This window comes from Vespa velutina, chromosome 20 (genome assembly GCF_912470025.1).
Source record: "Vespa velutina chromosome 20, iVesVel2.1, whole genome shotgun sequence".
In the NCBI taxonomy this organism is placed as follows: Eukaryota; Metazoa; Arthropoda; class Insecta; order Hymenoptera; family Vespidae; genus Vespa; species Vespa velutina.
The window spans coordinates 1,411,568-1,436,932 of record NC_062207.1 but is presented as its reverse complement, the minus strand read 5'-3'; the positions used below and the strand labels follow the sequence as shown (position 1 = coordinate 1,436,932).

The 25,365-nt window shown below is 27.5% G+C and overlaps 1 protein-coding gene across 1 annotated transcript; it reads left to right on the top strand.

Moving 5' to 3' along the window:
* The first annotated feature begins 203 nt into the window (after positions 1-203).
* LOC124956009 (aspartic acid-rich protein-like) lies at positions 204-16,058 on the top strand. Its single transcript, XM_047511323.1, has 2 exons — positions 204-240; positions 15,431-16,058. Exon 2 carries the CDS (start codon positions 15,483-15,485, stop codon positions 15,798-15,800), a length of 318 nt encoding a protein of 105 aa, XP_047367279.1. The 5' UTR covers positions 204-240; positions 15,431-15,482; the 3' UTR covers positions 15,801-16,058.
* The last annotated feature ends 9,307 nt before the right edge of the window (positions 16,059-25,365 follow it).

Sequence of the window (25,365 nt, the reverse complement as noted above, 5' to 3'; positions counted from 1 at the left end):
TACCAAAATTATTCTACCGACGAAAAGTTCGCCGGAAGTTTCTCTCAGTCAGTCGTCGGAGCACGGTGTACTGTAACTTACATTTCTCTCTAAGAGAAAGAGTAACAAGGGGAGAGAGAGAGAGAGAGAGAGAGAGAGAGAGAGAGAGAGAAAGAGAGAGAGATCGAGAGAGAGAGAGAGAGGGGGGAAGAAGAGAGATAAAAGAAGAGTTTCAGAGGACAATGATATAGAATCTCAAAGGTACATATATATATGCATGCATACGTGCGTACGTGTGTGTGTATATATATGTATGTATGTGTGTATGTGTGTATGTATGGATGTCATATTCTTGGCGATATTTTTTTATTTTATATAAATGAAATAAATTATTCGTAAAAATTTATATTGATAAAAGTATAATTTTGAAATCGGAAAAATGATTAGAAAGATTAAAAGAGAGATAGGTTATGTTATTTTCATTCTTTTCGTTTTTTTGCTTGCTTCATATATATATATATATATATATATATATGTATATATATATACATGATGTATATACATAGGTATATACGTAGATATTTACTTGGAGATGTTCGATCATAATTCTATCTTTTCTAACGTAGTTCTATATATTTCCTAAAGAATGTTTCCCAAGAATGGGAGAGAAAAAGAGAAAGAAGGAGAGAGAGAGAGAGAGAGAAAGAGAGAGAGAGAGATACTATTGTCTCAATAATTCTATGAAATATTTTCCAATAAAGGCTGAGAGAGAGAGAGAGAGAGAGAGAGAGAGAGAGAGAGAGAGAGAGAATATCACACGTCCTTTCTTTCTTAATTGAGTTTCAATAATTCTAGGAAATGTTTTCCAACAAAGGGAGAGAAAAAGAGAGAGAGAGAGAGAGAGAGAGAGAGAGAGAGAGAGAGAGAGAGAGAGTGTATGTATGTATGTATGTATGTATGTATGTGTGTATGACTTCACATGACCTTTCTTTTTCATAGTTCTAAGCCGGTAACGTATCGTGCTTTTCCGGAAAGTTCTTCGGGTTTTGTCGATTCTTCTGATTTCATTTGTTTATTGTTATCCATCGTACGTTGAGACGATCATCGATCTTGTTAGAGCCTTCGCAAGTCAGTCGGTTGCGGGACGCGAAGTGGTGAACAAGTTTATCTATCTCTCTTTCCGTTATTAGTGTGTATACTTTATAACAAAATTTTTACTCGTGTTTACGGAATAATTATATAATATTAAAATTACGACATTACTTATAGTAAGTACGATTAAATGATACGTCATAAGTATAATGTGTATTTTGAAAAATATAACGAATTAATTTTTTAAGGATTAAAGTGAAAAATTGTAGGTTTTTAATTATATTAGTGTAATTGAATCGTATTAAGTATAAATTATTAATGATTAATGAAAGTTACTTAGAATTATTTTTATACATATAATTATAATATAATGTGAAAAAGTTATTATGTTACTTATATCAAATACAATGACGTTGTATTAACTATAATACTTCAAAAAATATATAAAAAAAACTTTGGATATGGAAATAACAATTAATTTTTTAACAATTAATGTATATGAGAATTATACTACTTAATATGTGTGGTTGATGGTTTTGTGTTGTGTGTGTGTGTGTGTATGCGTGCGTGTGCGCGCGTGTGTGTGTGTGTGTGTGTATGTGTGTGTAATATAATGTGAAAGTTAATGGTATTACTTATGCTAGTACAATTATACTTGAAAAACTTTAGTTATGAAATAATAAATAATTTTCAGGCGATAAAATGAAATAATATATATATATATATATATATATATATATAGTTAAAAGTATATGACTTCAAAGTTATATAAAGTTAGTAAGTAAAGTTACAGAGAGTATAGAAGTTACAGAGAGTTAAAGTTAAAGTTACATAACGGTACCAACTTCGGATTGTATTATTAGATAGTTTTATTATATTCAGTAAAGATAAAATCACTTCGATCACATTCTTGATGTGTTTTCGATAATTTTTTTTTTTTTTATAAGTAACCAATATCTACATACAAAGTTATAAATCTATCTATATATCTTCTTTTTATTTTATATTTAATTAAGAATATTTTTATATTCTTAAACTATTTTTTTGTTCTACATCGACGAAATTATTCGTATAAATTTATATTTTATATCTTACGAAATTAACAATATTGAAATTCAAAATTGACTTCGAAATTAGATGATCGTACATTTCTTATTATAATCGATGGTAATTTTTTGTTTACGTTTCTTATTATGATCGATACCAATAATTTCTTTTCTTTTTTTTTTTTTTTTTCTTTTTATATCATTTTCACCATATTTATCTTTTCAATTCGTACACAAGTACGAGTGATTTTTACGAATTTCTATACTTTCCTTAATTCTTCTTAAAACAGAAGAAAAAGGAAAGAAAAGAAAAAAGATCACAAAATATCGTAATGTATAATTAAATTTCTGTAAAGTGAAAAAAAGAAAAAAAAAAAAAGAAGAAATCATTATCTCTGTCGCCCTTGCCTGACAAATTTTCTTCTAAGAATTCTCTTCTACCAAGTCATAAAGAAATGGAAAGACTATAAATCTCCTTCATACCTTTTTGCTCTTTTTATTATTCTTTCTAGCAACAAAGAGAGAATCGTATCCTACAAAAAAACAAAAAAAAAGAAAAGAAAAAAAAACCACCACAAGGAAAATAAAAAAGAAAAAGAGCGAATAAAAACCTAGTAAAGAAATGAAGGGAAGGTAGAAAAAAATAAATAAATAAAAAGGAGATAAAAAGGTAAAGCAAAAAAAAAAAAAAAAAAAAAAAAAAAAAAAAAGGGGAGGAAAAAAAAACAAAAAAGAAGAAAAGTCCGTTTTAGCCTTCGGTTGACCGATCGAGTTAAATCGAATAAACAAACTGTGAGTTTCCTGCGTTTGTCGGGACGATAACGTTAGCCAAGCGAATATAATTCTTACTCCCTTGCACGTTTACTACTAAATTACTGTTCGAATCGATTTCCTTTCTCTCTTCATTCGTTACATAATATATACGTATACATATACGAGAAAGGGAGAAAGAAAGAGAGATGAGAGAAAGAGAGAGGGAGAGAGAGAGAGAGAGAGAGAGAGAGAGAGAGAGAGAGAGAGAGAGAGAGAGAGAGAATTTGGTGAGCCAGTACAACCACAATTTATTTGAAAATCGCAACAATGGCGTTCTCATTAAGCTACTTGCTTTCGAACGAATAGTATTCTCTCTCTCTCTCTCTCTCTCTCTCTTTCTCTCTCTCTCTCTCTCATCTCTATCTCTATATATCTCTTTCTCTTCATCAGCTGACATTTGTTTGCCAAAGAGATCTGTTCGGGTTTCAACGGCGAATAGGCCGAGAGTATGTATGCATGTAGCACGTTAAAAGAAAAGAATTTCCTTTTCGAGCAACGTGATTGGTCGGATCGAAAGTCGATACGTTTTCGATCGAATTTGAAACCCCACTATCGACTTTTGAATTCGACTAACTCATACTAGATATATATATATATATATATATATATATATATATATATATATATGTATATAGTCTAGCTAGGTAGCTTAGCTTGGCGATTTCATGAAATCGATTAAGCTCTTCTGAAATTTCTGGCTCTCCCACCCTCTTCCCCTTCTTTTCCCTCTTTTTCTCTCAAACATAAAGTTCTCTTTTTTCACACTCTTCTTTCTCTTTCAGACACACACTTTTCCCTTTTTCACTCTCTCTCTCTCTCTCTCTCTCTCTCTCTCTCACTATTCTCTTTGTCTCCTTTCTCTCTCTTTCTCTTTTCTCTTTGTCTCCTCATTCTCTCTCTCTCTTTCTCTTCTCTTTGTTCCTTCTCATTCTCTTTTTTTTCTCTCTCTCTCTCTCTCTCTATCTATCTATCTCTCTTTCACATTTCTCTATCTCTATTTCTCTCTTTCATTCTCGCCGTTAACTTCTCCCTTTCCAGCTTCTATTTTGCAGGATAAACTGCAAGGGGATTTGTTCAAAGAGCCTTCGAAGCAAGGAAACGTAACTGTTCGATTCTATTTTACATATCGTCTCTGTTTCTCTTTCTCTCTCTCTCTCTCTCTCTCTCTATCTCTCTCTCTCTCTCTACCTCCTTCTCTCTGTCTTTTGTCTTTGATTAGTGAGATGAAGAGAGAGAGAAAGAGAGACAGAGAGAGAGAGAGAGAGAGAGAGAGAGAGAGAGAGTGTGAGTGAGAACATTTCGGTTTGTTCGTTCTAATCCGATTTAGTATCGAAACTCAGATACGTTGGGATAACCATTGATACCACCCATTGTAGTTTGAGGGTTCATTGTTGGTTACTAGGATGTATAATAGTTTTCAATCATTTAATCATTCGTTTTAATTTTATTATTAATAATATTTATTAAGAATTTCTACGTATAATAATAATAATAATAATAATAATAATAATAATAATAATAATAATAATAATAATAGTTTAATAATTACTTATTAAAAGTGGAAATAAATAAAGTAAAAAAAAAAAAAAAATAAAAAGAAAAAAATGCAAGAGAAAAATAGAAAGATAATCGTCGATGATATCAAGTCGGTAGAATTTTTTTTTATATGCTTTATACATTTTTTTATTTACTATATATATATATATATATATATATATATATATATATATTATTTTTTATTTTGTAAAAAATATATTATCATAATTTTGATCGCGTACCTTAATTAGATACGTGCTTCGGCATTAAAGAGGCATTCTATGCGTAGCAGGTTATATATATAGTTTCACTTTATAGATTTTCCTAGTTGCATAGCACTCTGGAATTGCAATTTATTTAATAAGAGCCTCTAATCCGCGCTACATCGTAATGCATTAAGGTAGTTACGAATTCCTTCTTGTTCTAATCCAGTTACAAGTTTCTGACTCCGGCAGTGAGCTAACAGGGAAATGTTGATAATAGTGTACACAAACTGGCTCGTGAAAAATATTCGAAAAAAATAAGCATATTTTATTATTCCTTATTCAATCGTTATGATCCCCCGCCCCACCCCTACCCCCTCCTCCGCCCCTCCCCCACCCCTCCTCCACCTCTCCTCCTATCGTAAAGTTTGTCTTATAATTAGAAATTATTTGTTCTTTTTCTTTTCTTTTTTCCTCTCATTTTTCTGTCTTTCGTGGTTTCTTTTTTCTTTTTTTTTTTTTTTCCTTTTTGACATTAATCAATATTTCTAATTTGAAATGAATTAAAATTATTATTATTATTATTTTATTCTTTTTTTTTTCTTTTTCTTTTCTTTTTTTGAAAAAACGCTTTGTTCGAAAATAATTTTAAATAAATAAAATTTTATTTATACAATATAATAGTTTTATATATATATATATATATATATATATATATATATATATAACTTTGGCAAAATTCTTTTCATTATATTTACATTAAATACATTGCATACGCTGCATACATCATAATTTGATTAAAAATAATATTACTAATATATTGTTGCATTATTCGGTACAACTATACTGATGCAAAAGTTATTAGTTATTTAAACGAAGCCATTCATCCGAGGTAGGGACAATCACGTAGATAAAAAAGAAAAAAAGAAAAAAAAAAAAAAAAAGAAAAGAAAAAGAGTACGGTGACGTAAACTTTGACAAGTGAAACATGCAGAGGGATCTGCTACGACATTGCCGCAAACGATAAATTAAATTAACGATACGTGCGCTTTATCGTTCAGAAAATTGGCTTTAGACTCTCTTTTTACGATTTGTTTTCTTTTTCTTTTTTGCTTTTTCTTTAACGATATTTTTTCACGAAATTACGTGACCTCCGACGTAAATTATACATTATTAATTACTCGTATTTCAGGATTTAATATATTTAATCTATATTATATGTTACACTTTCCAACCACAATTATCTCCAACGCCATTCGAATTCGTTCTTTTATGGGAAAATTATTCTCGAAAATATAAAAAAAGAAAAAAAAAAAAAGATAAAACAAACGTTAATTCAGCTGTCATATTATTTCGATATTTATTATTTGATTTATTTTTAATAATCCACTTAGTAGTAGTATAATATTTGTGTTATATTATATATATATATATATATATATAGTAGAAATTATGCGTGTGTGTGTGTTTTAATCGACATATATATATATATATATATATATATATTATGGATTCTATATATACTACTATTATATATTATATACATAATATATAGTACTATGTTATATAGAATTATACTACATAACATTATACCATATATATTACTATTATCAAGTTAATAAACTATTTAAAAATACATATGCATATACTATATCATATATGTATGTCGTTTTCTTTTTTATTACTTTTTATTTTAATATTTCTTTCTTTATTTTCTTTCTAATATATATATTTTTTTTTGTAAGTTTTTTCTTTTTCTTTTTTTCTTTCTTTCTTTCTTTTTTTTTTTTTTTTTTTTCTCTTCTTTTTCCCTCCATTAAAAATTCTCCCCGACTCTCTCACGAAATCTCCGATACGACCGTCGGGATTGGTTTTAAGCTCCGTCGATCCTACGAAGGATTTATGAGGATGATTATGAACGGAGCTTTTGCATTCGTTACATAGTATGTAAATGGTGAGGATTTCTAACCATTGAATTTCCCATTCTTTATCAATACCCTTCGATATTTTTTTCTTTTTTGCAATTATTTATTGTATTTTAATGTTGTCATATACATACGTAGAACGAATCGAACTAAGATTATACGTTTCGAATTTGATTGCAACGTTTAATAAAATAGAGAGAGAGAGAGAGAGAGAGAGAGAGAGAGAGAGAGAGAGAGAGAGAGAGAGAGAAAAGTAATATTTTTTTATAGGTTTATTATATCTACAATATATAAATATATTTAATATGTATCTGTATTAATTCTCTTTTTAAATAAAATTCAAATCGATTATACATAGATACTATAATTAATATATGTATAATTAATTAAAAGATTGTTATAAATGTGAACAAAAGAAAATTAATAATTAATTTTAATAAGATATATATATATATATATATTTATTTATTTATTTAATTATAAAATAAAATATATATGTAAATTAAAAATACACATACCCATTTCATATAGATACACAGATGCATATATATGTATATATATATATATATATATATATATATATATTTTGTTTGTATGTATGTATGTGTGTGTGTGTGTGTGTAATCATAACTCACACATATTAATTTTCAAAATACTTTTATTAATAATTATGAAAACAACTTATGCGTACAAAATTAAATAATATAATTAAAAAAAAAAAAAAAAAAAAGAAAAAAGAAAAGGAAGAAAAGAAAGAATAGAACACATAAAATATTAGGTTGGAAACTATGAAACGGGCGTTTTTGTTTAGTTAATTTATTCTCATTCAACGCCCGTTTCATAGTTTCCAACCTAATACATTCCATGAAATAGTATATATTATTTCTTAGAATAACAATTATATATATATATATATATATATATATATATATATATATATATATGTATATATTGCGTTATATTCACATAGAGCGTGTGAAGTGTTAAACGAGACGTTTAAAAAATTCTCTCATAGAAATTCTCAGACGACTTGGCGTGCGCGAAGATCAACAGATAAGTGATAAAAAGTAATGGACTTGGTATTATGGGTATTATGGGTATTATGGGTATAAAAGCAGCAAGCGTGTTCGTAATAGCTGGATGAGAACTGGAACTGGAGATAGAGGCCCAGAACAACATATCTCTATGTATATATATATATATATATATATATATATATATGTACATATATATATCTGTACATGTACATTAGAATCGATATGGAATGAAAGAAGAAATGCAAGAACGCATTTATTACGTTGGAAGGGTAAATTTTATTATTGCGACCATACGTTCAGGAATCGTTCGAGTGGAGAACGTCAAAGCATAATAAAATAAAATATATACATACCGTATATATTTGATATTGGATGTAATAAGCGAGATGTACAAAAAAAGAAAGAAAAACAAAGAATAACAAAGAAAGACAAAATTAAAATAATAAACAAAGAATAAAAGTAATAAAAATAAAAAGAAGAGAAAAAGGAAAAAAAAAAAAAGGAAAAATACGATAGAAAATAAGAGAAACAAAATAAATAATTATGCGTAAATAAAATTATTATGCATTCATTCATTTCTTTCTTTCTTTCTTTATTTATTTTATTTATTTATTTATTTATTTATTTATTTAAGTAGTTCTTCTATTCATTTTCTTCGTAGATATAGGAAATGAAATTGAATGAAATTTTCAAATGGATTACGCGAATGTAAAATCTCCGTTACAAGACGTGACAGATGTATTCTCTAGTTTTCTCTCTCCCTCTCTCTCTCTTTTTCTCTCTCTCTCTCTCTCTCTATCTCTCTCTATCTTTATCTCTATCTCTCTATCTCTATCTCCCTCGTTTTCGTTTTCAGAAACGATGAGAAAAGAAATAGGGGAATGAGAAAGAGAGAGAGAAAGAGAGAGAAAAATGCGATCTTTTTTCTAGTCTTGGGTGTGCTTTTCCTCTGCCCTTTCATTGCATCTACGACGCACTTTTCCTCGTTCTTAACAGGATTAAAGAAGGCTATTTTTAGGGGGTGACAAAAGTGAGGTGATAGAAACATCCTATTTCTCTCTTTCTCTCTCTCTCTGTCTGTCTCTGTCTTTTTCTTTTTTTACATTTTACATTTTACATTTTACATTTTACATTTTACATTAGTATACGTTTGAAATATGATTCGAGCGTTAATTTGTGTGTAATTAAAGTCTCGCGACACGGAGTTTTCCTTTCGCAAAGTTTTCCCCATGGTAATATTGCTTATTTCTAAAGGTTGGAAAATTGAAACGAGAGATGCATTGTATTAACATTCAACATTGTTCACCGTAGTTTTAATGATCCTCTTGTTATTAATTTTTAATGAATATTTAACATTTAACCGACTAGCCTGGCGTTTATGAACTCGTTAGGTATATTTACTTTTATCGATGGTTTGCGTTTGTCCTGGTTGTTTTGTATTTCTTTTTTTCTTTTTTTTCTTTTTTTGTTTTCTTTTTTATTTTTTTTTCTCTGCGTATTTATTTATTTTTTTTTCCTTTCTTTTTTTTTTTTTTTTTTTTTTTCTTTTTAAGATTGACAATGGACATTGTAATAATTATTAAAGTTAATAATTTATTAATTATTTACAATGACGCTTGTTGGTTGAAAATATACAACGGTTGAGTCGATTAAAATAGGATAACTGATGTAATAGAAAAACATTAAAAATAATGTAAAATTATTTACATGAGTACAATTTGAAACGATGGTTTTTACTTTTCCTTTCTATTTTTTTTTTTCCTTTTTTGTTTAATTTAATTTAATTCGATGGGTGTATATTCAAATGGCAATGCATGCTAATATATTTCTAATATATTGTACACTATATAATATATAGTAATATTTTACAAATTATATATCATTATTATTATTATTATTATTATTATTATTATAGTACTGTTCTTTTTGATTTATATAGTATTAATGTATAATATACTATATATTAATATATATAATATATTAGTTATTATTAATATATTATACTATGTATATATATATATATATATATATATATATATATATACTAATAATATTATCCAATATAATATAATATATTATTTAATATTAATTATAGTATGTAGTAACACTTTGTGTGTGTATGTGTGCATGTGTAAACAAAAATTTAAATCCCTCATTCTATATAAGATATATTCTAAATTAACATACAATCAAGAAACATTTAATATATGTTTCTATACAATCACATATATACTTCCAATCGTTCGTTAAACAAAAATTACTATATCATAATATATATATATAAATAATTAAATTTTTTAAATTAAATTTTAGACAAATTAGAATACGAATTTGAATTAGAATTATGAATAAGTTCTTCATGTCATAGGTAATTTTTTGTGATAAACTCAAAGAGAAGAGAGAGAGAGAGAGAGAGAGAGAGAGAGAGAGAGAAGGGTCTTGTAGAATTCTTGTCTTTTCCCTTCCCTATCCTTCTTTACCCTTCTCTCTTCCCTTATCTTCCCTTCCTTTCCCTTCCCTTCCCTTCCTTCCGGTTCAACCCTCTAAGAAGCACATTCGATGGCCGACACTTAAAATCGCTGAGACATGAGTGTGCACCTTTATCCTTACTCTGAATTCACCCTTCTCACTCGACTTTCATAACGAGGTCGACGTCTCCCTTACTTGCCTCGAACGGTTTGATACGAATCATTAAGTTAAAAGGACCAGAAGGGTCTTTTCTCTCTCTTTCTCTCTCTCTCTCTCTCTCTCTCTCTCTCTCTCTTCCTCTCTCTCTCTCTCTCACACACACACGCACACACACATTCTCTCTCTTTCTCTTACATTCTCTCTCTTTCTTTCACATTCTCTTTCTCTATCTCTTTCTCTCTCTTTTTCTCTTAATCTTTCTCTCATCTTTCTCCCTTTCTCTTTCTTTCTTTTTCCCTTATGACTCGGAGAACTTTTACAGGAGTTCCGTTTTGCTTTGCCATTTTAGATAATTAACGGTCACATTTTTTTTTACCTCTTCCTTTTCTCTTTTCTTTTCTCTCATGAGGTTTTACAAGAGTGCAAAATTTGTTCCATCTTCGAAAGTGAATATTATCTTTCTATCTTATCTTCTGTTTTTCCTTCCTTTTTTATTCCCCCCCCCCCTAACCCTCCCTCCTCCCTCCCTCCCCTATCACTTTCCTTTCTATTCTGTTTTTTCTTTCTTTCTTTCTTTGTTTCTTCTTTTTCTTTTTTTGTTTTGTCTTTAAATTATTTCACTCGCTCGAAAGTAATTATTTTTTCATTTGAATTTTTGTTCGTATCTATCAAAAAAGAAAAAGAAAAAAAAAAAAAAAAGAAAAAAGGACAGTTATATTAAGTGAAAGTAAGCATTATTATAATCATTATTTTCTAATTTCCTATATAATTAATGGTATAATAATGATAATGACAACGGTAATAATAATAATAATAATAATAATAATAATAATAATAATAATAATAATAATAATAATAATAAATATTATAAATGGTATATTATAATATAGTATAACTATCTTATATTATACTATAGGATAATTTTATTATACCAATAATTTATATAAAAGTGATATACTACGGTGTAAATGTACTATAACAAATAAAATATATAAAACGTGTATCTATATATTATATTACAAATTATATAATAAATTATAATATATATATATATATAAAATATATGACATATATATTACATATATAAAATATATAAAATATATAACATCATATATATTACATATATAAAAAATATATATATATATATATGAGCCGTTTATTTTGAAAGTGGCCTAACTCCATTTATCTTCAAATTGAGATATTTAAGGGTTTGCGTTTCAATGAATTTAAAAATATACGTATAGGATACTAATGAGTTATACTACTTAAGTGTATCTAAAGGTGTTAAATTTGTAGTTCCTATTAAAATAGTGGCAATTATTAAATGAATAATATGCGTTTTGTTATCAAGAATGGAGTTAGGCCATTTTCAAAATTAACAATCAGATTCATTATAAAATTTGAAGGTGCCCAAGTCCATTCAACATAATTTAAGATGCATCAAATTGAAAAAAACAATACTCAATTTATTTTACATATCTTTAAAATATTTCGAAAACATAATTTATACGATTCAAAACATTTTTTAACTATATAACGTACAAAATTACGAACATAAATTTATTACAAAACAATTTACTACTCATCTAGATTTTGTGTGTGTGAAAGGGATTTGAAGAAATCATGATATTCCGGTGGTATATATCGTAATAGGTCAATTATGTCCTTGAATTTTGCTGTTGTAATTTGTCTTTAAATATAATTTGGAATTTTCATTTTCATTCATTGATTTAAGTATAAATGGAATTAGGCCACTTTCAAAATAAACGATTAAATTATTGAACTAACTCTGAAAACTTATGTGTCAAGAATTATCGTTAATTTCCTCGGAATATAAGCAACCTGAAATGCTTTACTGATAAATAAGATAAAGTTGTACATGTAATTATAGCAATCGGAAAAAATTTACAAATGGAGTTAGACCACTTTCAAAATAAACGGCTAATATATGTACCTATATATACTCACACATAGAATCTGATCAAAATAATAGAAAAGTTTGAAATCTGTATTAATCTGTAAAAATTTTCTAGAATATCTCTCTCTACTCTTCTCTCTTCTTCTTTATCCTCTTTCCACTTCTCCTCTTGTCGATTTATTTTTATCAGATCTTTTCGTTCGCGAAGCGACTAAAACGAGACTGAAAACTTGTTATTTTCCTTTCCTTTCGTTTATTTACCGATCGCTCGTGGACCACGTTTCGCAATAAAACAAAACAAATAGAAAGAAATAGCATACAAGTGATGGGAGAGAGAGAGAGAGAGAGAGAGAGAGAGAGAGAGAGAGAGAGAGAGAGAGAGAGAAAGATAGCTAGATAGATATATAGATAGATGGACAGACAGAAAGACAGAAAGACAGAAAGACAGAAAGACATGGTTGACGAGTAGTGCTGAAACAGCGAGAGAAGAATTACGGAGAGAAATGAGGGAATATGGGAGATGGAAAAATGGCGATGTTGGTGGTGGATGGAGAATGATGGGTGGAGGGTGGAGGGTGGAGAGGTGATGTGGTTATCGGAGTAGATAAAAAGCTGAGTTGATAGCGGTAGTTATCACAATTTACGGATTATTTTCAAGAGCTCTGCGTGCAAACGCATGATAATTATTTTTATAATCTTGTGACTTATAATTTTTTGTTTCTTTTTTTTGTTTTTGTTTTTGTTTCTTCTTTTTTTTTTGTTTGTTTTTTTTTTTTTTTTTTTTTTTTTTAACTCTTTGTTTTTTTTTTCTTTCTTTCTTTTAATTTTCCTTTTCTTTTTTTTTTTCCTTTCCTTTTTTAATTTTTTTTTTTTCTGCTCTTTTAAAGGGTGATATATATTTCTGTTATGAGTATTAACGCAAATGTTATGGCAGTATATAATTTTTTTTCTTTTTCTCTCTTTAAAAATATATATATATATATATATATATATATATATATATATATATATACGACAGTAAATGAAAAAATTTTATGAGAATAATATGAGAAATTGATTGAGAAATCTTGTAAATTTCGATAATTCGTTAGAGTTAAAATGGGATACATAAAAAGAAAAAATATTATATTTCTATGGAAAATCATTTTTCTTTCTTTCTTTTTTTTTTTTTACCGTGTATGTATATCCGAAAAAAAAATTATATATATATATATTTATATATATTTATATTTGTATGTTTGTATACTTCAATTATATACGATAATTAGAGTTCTTGTTAAATCGTTCGTGAATGTGTACATTCGTCGACGATAATTCCGTTTCATGGTCGATACTTAGCGGCCGCAAGGCTAATTTCGGTGCTGTATCTGTCAGTCATGAAAACAACGGCCTAAAATGTAGTAATCGTGTATCGGATTGGTCAGACAGAATACATTGGACAGTAGTTGTTTCAGTTTGAACATTTACTCGTTTATTCGTATACTCATTTATTTATTTACCATTCTCGCCCTTTGTATATTTCCGACGATTATAAAATAAATTAAATTAATTCCGTTCGATGAATTATAATATAAATATTCAGGGATTTTTGTTCAATTGATTTTTCCACGCGAGGAATGTTCTTTTTGTTTCTTCTATTTTCTTTTTTTTTTTTTTTTTTTTTTTTCTGAAGAATTATTCTCATTGAAAATAATTATTCTGTAATAGTAATTTTTTAAGGACAAGATTTTATTAGAAAAAAAAAAAAAAAGAAAAAAGAAAAAATAAAAATATATTATGCACGTATGATTTGTTGTCAATTAAAAAACAAAATGTCGATTTTATATCGATTCTCTAAAGAAGGAAAAATATTAATAGAAAAACAAAAAAAAAAAAAAAGGAAAAAGAAACAAGAAAAAAGAAAGAATGAAAAAAATATCCTGTTAACAAATCAAATTAATATTAAGAAAAGAAATAATTTCGGACTTTAAATAATCAACGAAATGGTATTCGAATCGATCGTGATCTATTAGATAAATCATCGAATTCTAAAATACTATTGAGCGCAAATACATACGAACGATACATTGGGTTGATTATATGTAGTAGGGATTGTTCGGTAGGTGTGTTGGGGGGAGGGTTGATGTGGTTGTATTGGTGTGAGTAGTACGTTGTTTCGTGCAAATAAACGGGCCGCGCAATAATCCATCATTAGTTCGTTCGCGAAATTAAATGTGCGACATCGTTGTTTCGCACATTACGCTTTCCCTAATGGAAATATCATTCGATTCATGGTTGAAACACACAAAGCAAAGGATCGTGATAGAGTCGTTGAAATAGAATTAGAGAGAGAGAGAGAGAGAGAGAGAGAGAGAGAGAGAGAGGGGGGGGGAGGGAGAGAGAGGGGGGAGGGAGAGAGAGAGAAATAGAATCAGAGGAAACGATATGAAACTGATATCGACAATATTTTTTTTTTCTCTTCTTTTTTTTTTTTTTTTTTTTTTTTTTTTTTTTTTTATTTTGGTAAATAAATAAATATTATTCTAAAGAATATTTTCGTACGTAAAATTTCCCAAATATTTCAAATAGTTCGAAAAATTAATACTTCTCATCCTCGTGGCGTTCAATGCGTTGAAAAGAAACCGACGAAAGAGATATCGTGCGAGAGAGAAAGAGATTTAGTATCAGAGAGAAAAATTGATACTAAAATTGATATTGATAATTTGTTTTTTTTATTTATATATTTATTTATTTATTTCATTTATTTAACCAATAGGATTAATTAATTTGTTTATCTATTTATTTTATTTATCTATTATAATTAATTAATTTATTTAATTAATTAATTTATCTATTTAATTAATTTAATTATTTATTTGATTGATTTATTTATTTTAAGGAAGAACACATTTTATCTAACAAATATTTATCATTCGATAGCCTTCAAAATAATTAAAATAATTCGCAAAATTATATCCGTATAATTGATCTGCGAAAGTAAATTAAAGAAATGCGTCAAAAAGAGAACATGAAAGAAAGAGAAAAAGAGGGAGAATGAGAGAGAGAGAGAGAGAGAGAGAGAGAGAGAGAGAGAGAGAGAGAGAGAGAGAAAAAAAAAAAGATAAAAGAAACAAGATTTTTTCTCTCCTCCACTTTTTCCGCGTTTCCTTTTATCTTTATTATTATTTATTTACTTATTTATTTATTTATTTATTTATTTATTTATTTATTATTATTATTTTTTTTTTGTTTTTTTTTTGTTTTTTTTTCTGAGAACGTCAAGGATAAGAACGCACGGGCGAAGGCCATTGGACGGACGTTTAAATATGTATGACGTACGGAGTCATGGCAATTACCATCTAGAACGAGTTGGCGTCTTAATTAGGTCGTCTTGTCGACGACATCGACGACATCCATCCACGTCGGTGGTGACGACGCGACACGACGACGACTACGACTACGACTACGACAACGACTACGACAACGACTACGACTACGACAACGAAGACGACGAAGACGACGAAGACGAAGACGACGACGAAGACGAAGACGACGACACGACGACTATGTCCGTGACGTTGAACGTCTACGTGTCGACGACCACTCACCCTTTTACCACTTTGACATTTTCATCGGGGCTGTGAGATCTCGTCTCGGTTGGAGAACGTTGAGAAAAAGAAGGATAAATGAGCCATGGAGGGCAGCTATATATGGCTATAACGTCCTCTTTTGCTTTTCTTTTCTTAAAGTACCAACTTCTTCGTATCGATCAAGGATCTGACATGAAAAATGATTTGTGATCATGTGGGAGGGACTGGGAGGGATAGAAAGATCAAAACAACGTTGATAGAAAGCGAGAGAGAGAGAGAGAGAGAGAGAGAGAGAGGGGTGTGTATGCGTGAGAGAAAGACAGATAGAGATAGAGAAATGTGTGTGAGAGAGAGAGAGGGTATTTATATGAGAGAAAGAGAAAGAAAGAGAGAGAGAGAGAGAGAGAGAGAGAGAGAGAATATGTATTAGAACACAGAATAGATAATACGTATAAATGTAATGATTTATAATTAAATTTATTTAAATATAATTATATTTATTTTTGAATATAATTATTATATATCGTCGTACATTGATTGATTATATTCGTTAAAATTCTTTACTTTATTTAAAGTTCTTATTATTTTTTACTTATTTAAAGAAAGTTAGAGAGAGAGAGCGAGAGAGCGAGAGAGAAAGAGAGAGAGACAGAGAGAGAGAGAGAGTATTTAAATACAGAGTATGACTTATTATATGACTATTAACAATATACTTACATATATCAAAAAGCAATGAATTATATTATTTATAATTATAATTGTAATAATATAATTATAATTATTCCATTATATTATAATTATAATTATAATAATAATTATAATTGTAATATCATAATTATAAATATAATAATAATTATAATTGTAATATCATAATTATAATTATAATAATTATAATTGTAACGTCATAATTATAATTATAATAATAATTATAATTATAATACCATAATTATCATTATAGCATTATATTATAATTGTAATTATAATATAAAATTGTATGCTTACATGTTGATTACATTTATAACATGAAAGATACATGTGAGAAATGAAAAAAGAATTTAAAACAAAAAAAAAATATATATATATATATATATATATATATATATATATATATATATAAAGAAACAAAAAAAAAAGTGATTGCATTATGTATGCAAAAAATGAAAAAAAAGTTAAAAAATTTATCAAAATAAAGAATATGTACATATTACTAAGCACTATTAAATGCCCCTAATTTTAAGTATGTACATATATATACATACATACATATGTATGTACATACTCTCATAGGTAGATGAGTAGTCCAGAAAATAATGATGAGCATATTGGAGCGCAGCAATTTAAATTAAGGGGGTTGGAGGGAACTGTGGGGGAAGGAAGGAGAGATTGGGGAGTGGGTGGGTGATGGTGCTTACTCTTTATTTAATGATCTCGTCGTTCACGAACTTTACCTCGTGGTTTGTTACGAGGGGCAAATTTGGAAAATTTTAGAGGCAAATTAAAATTTAATTTCAACTGATGGAGAAATTCTTGTTTTATAAGGAGCGAAAGATATAAACAAGAGAAAATTAAACAATAATAATAATAATAATAATAATAATAATAATAATAATAATAATAATAATAAATAATAAATCATATATATAGATAATTGATAATAGTCAGATTTTATCGGATCGAACAAAATCGTAGAAATCGTTAAATCAATTGGACATTTTTTTTTAAATAGATTTATTCTTTTTAACGAAAGAACAAATACAACGAAAAAGGAGGAACTTTCGATGACACTTTATTACAATATTTATCTTTCAGAAAAATAATTTCCTTTCTTTTTTTCTCTCTTAAATTATTTTTCATATAGAAAAATAACAAATTACGATTCATTCCCCTTGGGGCTTTCGATCGTCGCAAATGATTTTATCCGATCAGATTAATTATTGAATTAATCTGATCGGATAAAATCATTTTGATATATCAATATCTCTAATATGTCGAGGATAAATTTTAAGATGCTTATTTGAGAAGGAAAAATTTCAATTGAAACGTTAAAATCCTTGTAGTAACGATAGATAGATAGAAAGATAGAAAATACGTCTGTACCGAAACCTCGAACGTGAAGAAAGTTTAAAACGAACCTGACGACGAACATTCTTCAAATCCGTGTATCCCTCAAGTTGTCCTCGAGAACTTTTCAGATCTTTTACTTCCTGCTGATGCTTCTTTTTCTATTTCTTTTTCTTCTTTCACGTTCGAAATCTTTCTTCCTAACCTTCTATTGTGTACCGCGAACGGCGAAGATCCTCCATGGATCCCTTAGATACGAATATTGATCTTATGGAAACGAACATGTTTACCTGAATTTTTCGCATACCTGTCGTCTTGGGTAAGCGAAAAATGTTGGAAAAGGTATATACATACACACATACATATATACATACATACATACATACATACATACATACATACATACATAAGTCTTTCGTTTGAAACGAACCGTACACATTGGTGAAGAATAGAGAGAGAGAGAAAGAGAGAGATAGAGAGGGGGATAGAGTGGAGAGAAGGGGGTTTTGAGGAAGGGGAGGGAGTTGGGATAGAAGAGAAGAAATAGAAAAGAGATTTGTCGGAAGAATTTACTACGTAACTACTAATATTGAGGATCATCAATTTTTCACGCAAAAATGGAAAATTTTCCGAGGCATGCGGTTTTCTACGTGCAGCTATTCAAAGGGTGAGTTTAACAAAAATTTTTGAGAAATCTCTTTTCTTCCCCCCTCTTCCCACCCCCCCCTTCTCTCTTTCTATCTCTTTTTGTTTGTTTTCCTTTTTTTTTTTTTTTTTCTTTTTTTCTTCTTTATTTTCTTTTTTTTTCTTTTTCTTTTTCTACTTTTTTTTTTTTTTTTTTTTATTTTTTTTTTTTTTTTTTTTTCGATAAATAAATCCAATTGTGTCCAGGCGATTATGTCGATTAAATTACGCGCGTACAAATAGAAATGATAGAAACTTGATAGAGATATTGTTAAAGTAATCGTTTTTAGGTTGAAAAATTAGAAGAAGATCTTTGTCGTAATTCTTCTTTCTTCAATTTCAATTAATTTACATATTTTCATTATCACGGTATGATTGTAACTTTTTCTTTTTTTTTTATTGCAATATTCTTTTTTTTTCCTTTTATTATTATTATTATTATTATTATTATTATTATTATTATTATTATTATTATTATTATTATTATTATTATTATTATTATTATGCAATACTTTAGATTGGAAAATTAATGAAAGTTTTTATAAACGAATGATCGTTATAATTATTATCAGCAAGATTGCAGCGATTGAGAACTTAAAAAAAAAAAAAAAAAAAAAAAAAAAAAAAAAAAAAAAAAAAACGAACGAAAAACAGAAATACAAACAAAAAACAATTTGATTTAATTGCAAATGAAACGTTTAGGTTTATTAATTAAAATAATACGATTCTCTCTCTCTCTCTCTCTCTCTCTCTCTCTCTCTCTCTCTCTCTTTTTTCATTTCCTCTTATTTCTTTTCTCTTCTTTATTTTTTCTAAAACGAAAAAAGTACTTGACGAAAAGAAAATTTCAATTCTAATAGCTTATCAACATTTTACATATACAAACTTCGTAAAGAATTCGTCAAATTTTGAAAGCTCCACGTTATCTCGTAGATGGATGCTTGTACGTTTAGTTTAAACTTTATCGTTTGGTTATACTTAAAATAAAAAAGGTGAAAAAGGAAATGAGAGAGAGAGAGAGAGAGGGAGGGGGGGGGGGAAAGAGAAAAAAAATAAATGTTTCGTGCACTAACTGTTAGACGAAGTTTTCACTTTGCAAGTATACATACAAACATACATACATACATATATACGTGCGTGCATATATACATGCGTACATATATATATAAGTATATATATGTATATATGTGAAAAGCTAAAGTTCTCTCTCTCTCTCTCTCTCTCTCTCTCTCTCTCTCTCTCTCTGTCTTTGTCTGTCTATCTCTCTTGTTTTATTCTCGTCTGTCGGCAAATTTAGCTGCATATCTGTTCGAACTTGAAACATAAAGTTCACCTTCTAACGGCTTAGCTTTCATTAACCGTCGGTCGTCACGGAAAAAAGGAATAAAAGGAAAAAAAAAAAAAAAAAAAAAAAAAAAAAAAAAAAAAAGAAAAAAAAAGAAGAGAAAAAAGATATAAAAAGGGAAAAATGGATAAAGAAAACATATGATTATTATTTCAGTCGAGTTGTTGTTTGTCAGTTCTATTTACAAAGCGTCACAGACGAAGCGACAATTAAAATTCGACGTTGATTTTTTTTTTCTAAACGTTTAATCGTAAAAATAATTTCATATCTCATGCGAGCGCGTGTATGCATAAACATACATACATACATACATACATACATACATACATACATACATACGTACGTACGTATATGCATGCATATAAATATGCGGCTTTATACTCGTGAATTTTTATTTTCATTTCTATTTTTTTTTGTTCTTTTTTGTTTTTTTATTTTTTTTATTTCTTTTCTTTTTTTTTTTTTTTTTTTTTTTTTTTTGAATATAACTTCTTGTTCTTTCTTTTTTTCTTTTTACCTTTATCATACAACCTTTGTTATCTTCTCGATGGAACATTTGATTGAATAGAGTATTCTCGAAGTTCGTAGAGAAAATTGATCGTCTAGACTGTAGATGAAATGTTAATCTATGTTTATAATGGACGAGCTCTAATTTCAAACTTTATTCATTTTTTCTCTAATTAAATTCATATACATATATAATTATATATATATATATATATATATATATATATATATTTCCTATATGATTAGAAAGAATCATTTTTTTCTTTTTTTTTAATAAGAAATCCTTGATTTACACGTTTAGACATATCGATAATAAATCCTGTTTAAAATATTAACACTTATATATATATATATATATATATACTCAATTTTATTACAAATATAATATATACTATAGTATATACTATATTACCTATATATAAATAAATATTTTATATATATATATATATATTATATAAAATAAACATTATATATATGTATAGATATTAATATATTAAATAGGGTTAGAGAAAGAAAAAAAGAGGAAAAGAAAAAATATAAGTATATATACGTATAAAATAAAAATGAATAAAAAAGTATACAGTTTATGCGGTATCCTCTAAGATAAATTTTGTCATTAAAAAAGAAAGATAATATTATCTTCGATAAATGATTTTATATAATGATATCTATGATTAATAAAGTTGAGATTATCTTGGTGAAATATTAATCTGTAATAATCGAGCTGGTAGTCTCAAGCTATTTTCCTTCCTCCTCCTTTATCCTTTCTCTCTCTTTCTCTCTCTCTCTCCTCTCTATTTTCGCCTTTCAACCCCGATTTCACAAACGAGAGTACCAGGACAGTTACAACGAAGGACCTCGAGTTCTAGAATCCTTTGTCGCGAATTTAATCCCCAGGACACTCATACACTCCTACATTTGTACCCTGTTACTGGGTTGACACGGTCCTAACCTTTGCTCAGCCACAAAGGTCACGTTAATCCTTCCTCTTTATCCTTCTTATTCTTATTCTTATTCTTCTTTTTTCGCTTTCCTAGTTTTTCCTTTTCTCTTTTTTCTTCTTTTCTTCTTTTTGTTCTTTTCTTCCTTTTTTTCCTTTCTCTCTCTCTCTCTCTCTCTCTCTCTCTCTCTCTCTCTCTCTCTCTCTCTCTCTCTCTCTTTCTCTCTCTCTTTCTTTTTCTCTTTCTTACTCCACTTTCAAAGCTTTTCTTAAAAGATTTTACAGAATGATATGGTACAGCACGGTATTCACATAAATACATATACTGGGTGTCTTAAAATAAATGAGAAATATTTTATATTCAAATATGTGCTTTTATATATATATATATAAGGGTTCGGATAAACATATAATACTATTTGAATTTGATGGTTGCTATTTATTGTATCTCAATATTTGTAAAGATATTTAATTGTGGATTTTTAAACATATATGATCAATATTTATAATAAAATAATATATAATTTCTATGTATCAATAATTTCAAACGATTGATACAACTGTTAATATGTTTCAATTAAAATATTTGCAGGTGTATCAATTTGTTCGGATTTATTTATTTCTTTTTTTTTTTTTCTTCTCTCTTTTTTTTTCTCTCTCTCTCTCTCTCTTTCTCTTTTTAAACGAGATTGTCAATATTTACAATATATCGTAAAAATATTTAATTATTTATACTTGATGGCTTATATTACCTGTTTGTTATTTTATTATAAATACTGATTGAAAAAAAAAATATATATATATATATATATATATGTGAATGTTAATTATACCAAAATACTTACCATTAATGAATAAAATTGCGGATGATATAAATAAAAGTGAGAAATGAAAATTCGATAAATGAAGCAGTATGTAAAATTTGTATGAGTTTACATTTTTATTTATATGGTCAATATCTTTTATTAATTAATGGTAAATACATATTCTGTAAAATAAATAAGTAAATAAATAAATAATATATATGTATGTGTTATATGAGTATTTCGAACAGTATAAATAATTAAATATTGGAATTGGGTCTGGATTATGAAACTTTATATGACATATCGATATTTTATTATAAATACTTATTATTTAATTTCAAAATATCAATTAAAAATGCCTAACGAATATTTTTCGTATAATAATAAGCAATCATTTGAAATGTCTCACCTATGATTATAAATAAGGTTCATTGAAAATAATATCACGCTAATAAAAACGTTTTCTCTTCTTTTTTTTTTTTTTCTTTTTTCTTTTTTTCTTTTCATTATTTTTCTTTTTCTTCTTTTAAATTTAGATAAAAATATAATGGAAATAAAATGAATGTTAAGAAAAATAATGTAATTAAATGTTTCATGTAATAATAATAATAATAATAATAATAATAATAATAATAATCATAATAATAATCATAATAATAATAATGTAATAAGATAAAATATTAAATTTTTTTATTACATCTTTTCTAACTTTGCCAAAGGAAAGAAATTAAAAATAAAAATAATTAAAAATAAAAAAAAAAAAAAAAAAAATTACCATTCATCTTGCAATGTTCCAAAGAAAAAAAAAGAAAAAAAAAAAAAAAAAGGAAAAAGGAGAAAACCTTGAGGGAGGAAAGAATTCTTTCCATCGTTTATCCCCATGAAATATTTTAACCCTATCGTTCTAAACGTTTTCCTATAGTTTCCTATAAAATAAAAACTAATAAAGATATGTATCTGAGATATTAATAATTATTTACTACATCCTAGGTAATAATTTTTATGCTATATTTATCTTCTTCGTTTCAATGATTGTCATTGTGATTGAAATGATCTTCATTTGATTTTTCTCCCTCGAATGATTCATTGGAATTCTAGTGAGATTCACCAGCGAAGAGTTTTCATTCATGTTCCTTACTCATCTCAATTGTTTGAGGCTTCTGAGTCTGGATTTTGTATATTATTTTTTCATTCGTGACGATTTAGATGGTACGAGGATTAGAAAATTTGAAATAGAAAAGTTTATTATAATTTGAGTTATATTATGAATTTGAATGAAATAAAGATGGAGAAATGGAAAGATGGAAAGAGAGAGAGAGAGAGAGAGAGACAGAGAGAATATGTATTAGAATATAGAATTGACAATACATATTAATGTAATAATTTATAATTACATTTATTTAATTATAATTGTTTATATAGTTACATTTCTATATTTCTTAAATATAATTATATTTACTTTTGACTATAATTATTGTATAACGTTATATTAGGTTGGAAACTATGAAAGGGGCGTTGAATGAAAATAAATAACTAAACAAAAACTTTCGTTTCATAGTTTCTAACCTAATACTTATATATTTTGAAAACATAGTTTCCAACCTAATATATAAGTATTAGGTTGGAAACTATGATACGGGCGTTGAATGAAAATAAATAACTAAACAAAAACGCTTGTTACATAGTTTCCAACCTAATACATTGATTGATTATATTTCTTCAAATTTTTCATTTTATTTAAACAGAGAGAGAGAGAGAGAGAGAGAGAGAGAGAGAGAGAGAGAGAGAGAGAGAGAGAGAGAGAGAGATATGAAGATATAAATCTTTTTTCTAATTTCTTTTTATTTATATGAATTTAGATTTAATGTATATATATATATATATAGATATATAGAAAACGATAATAAATATTTTATAGAGTTAAGAATAACTATTTTACATTTCATAATGCAGAGAATTAATTTTTTCGCATTTCTATTTTCCAACGTCTAATGTCGACGTTTAAAAAAAATTTGATCTATCGAAAAGAAGAGAAAAATTAATGGAAAATAATAGAACGATCTTCATATGTATCATGAAAATAGAATTTTATTATTGTCCAGTTTTATTCTACTTGTCTAATGCTGACGTCTATAAAAAAATCTCATGTGTTCGAAAAAAAAAAAAGAAAGACAAAAATAACAACAAAAAAATAGGAATAATAATACAATAACTGTTTCATATTCCATGAAAACAGAAAGTTATTTTTGCTTATTTCTATTTTCTTCGTTCAATCCCGTAACGTTCGAAAGGAGTTTCTGATCTATCCCAAAAAAAAAAAAAAAAAAAAAAAAAAAAAAAAAATAGAAAATAGAAAATAATGAAGGATCAAGCATTATTTTATATTCCATAATTTACGAGTAATTTATTTTTTAATCTCACGTATTTCTATTTTTTTCGTATAAATTTCGAATCTTACGGGTTGGCTTTTTCTTACGTTGTCCTCGTAAAGTTCGAGAGAAGATTCAGGTGGAAGCGTTAATCTACGATGGTGTATCCTCTAGGCCACGTTAGTATGCAAATTCTTGTTAAGCAGCTTCGGAAGAATTAGCTGAGAGGATAAGAGAGAAAGCACGCGGTTATGAGCAGATGAAGATAACAAAGCCTTTCCACGGGTACTATAGGTACGGTTACGGGTACGGGTATGGGTACGGGTATGGGTATCGCTACGTCGTCATTGCTATTCCCATTACCCTCCACTCTTCTCTTTCTCTCTCTCTTTCTCTATCCTTCTTTTAAAATAGCGACGGTGGATACATTTTCTTTCCTATCTCACAGTTTGATCTTAGAGAACGATCTAGAAAACAAGCTTTGCCTTTTAGATCGTTATTATTCTAATGAACCGTCGATCTTTTAATGTTTATCAAATTTTTTTTGCTTTTCTCTCTCTCCTTCTCTCTATCTATCTCTCTCTATCTCTCTATCTATCTCTCTATCTATCTCTCTTCTATATTTTTTTTTTTTTTATTTCTTTTTTATTTGGTTTTGTTTCAATTTTTTTATTTTTTTCTTTTTTCTTCCTTTTTTTTTTTTTTATAGATGTAATATTAATGTTGTTCCTTTTTTTAAATATTTTTTTTATACCCCCTTTTTTCTTCTTTTTCTCTTTTTTTTTTTTTTTTTTTTTTTTTTTTTTTTTTTAATGAATAAATTGGACTGATTTGTCAAAATATAAAAGCATTGTTATGAGCGAAAAGTTTTATTACAATGGAACGCGTTATCGTTCTAATCAATATC

What these genes read in the sequence shown, in the direction of transcription:
- LOC124956009 (XM_047511323.1), top strand. Translation starts at nt 15,483, where the DNA reads ATGTATGACGTACGGAGTCATGGCAATTACCATCTAGAACGAGTTGGC.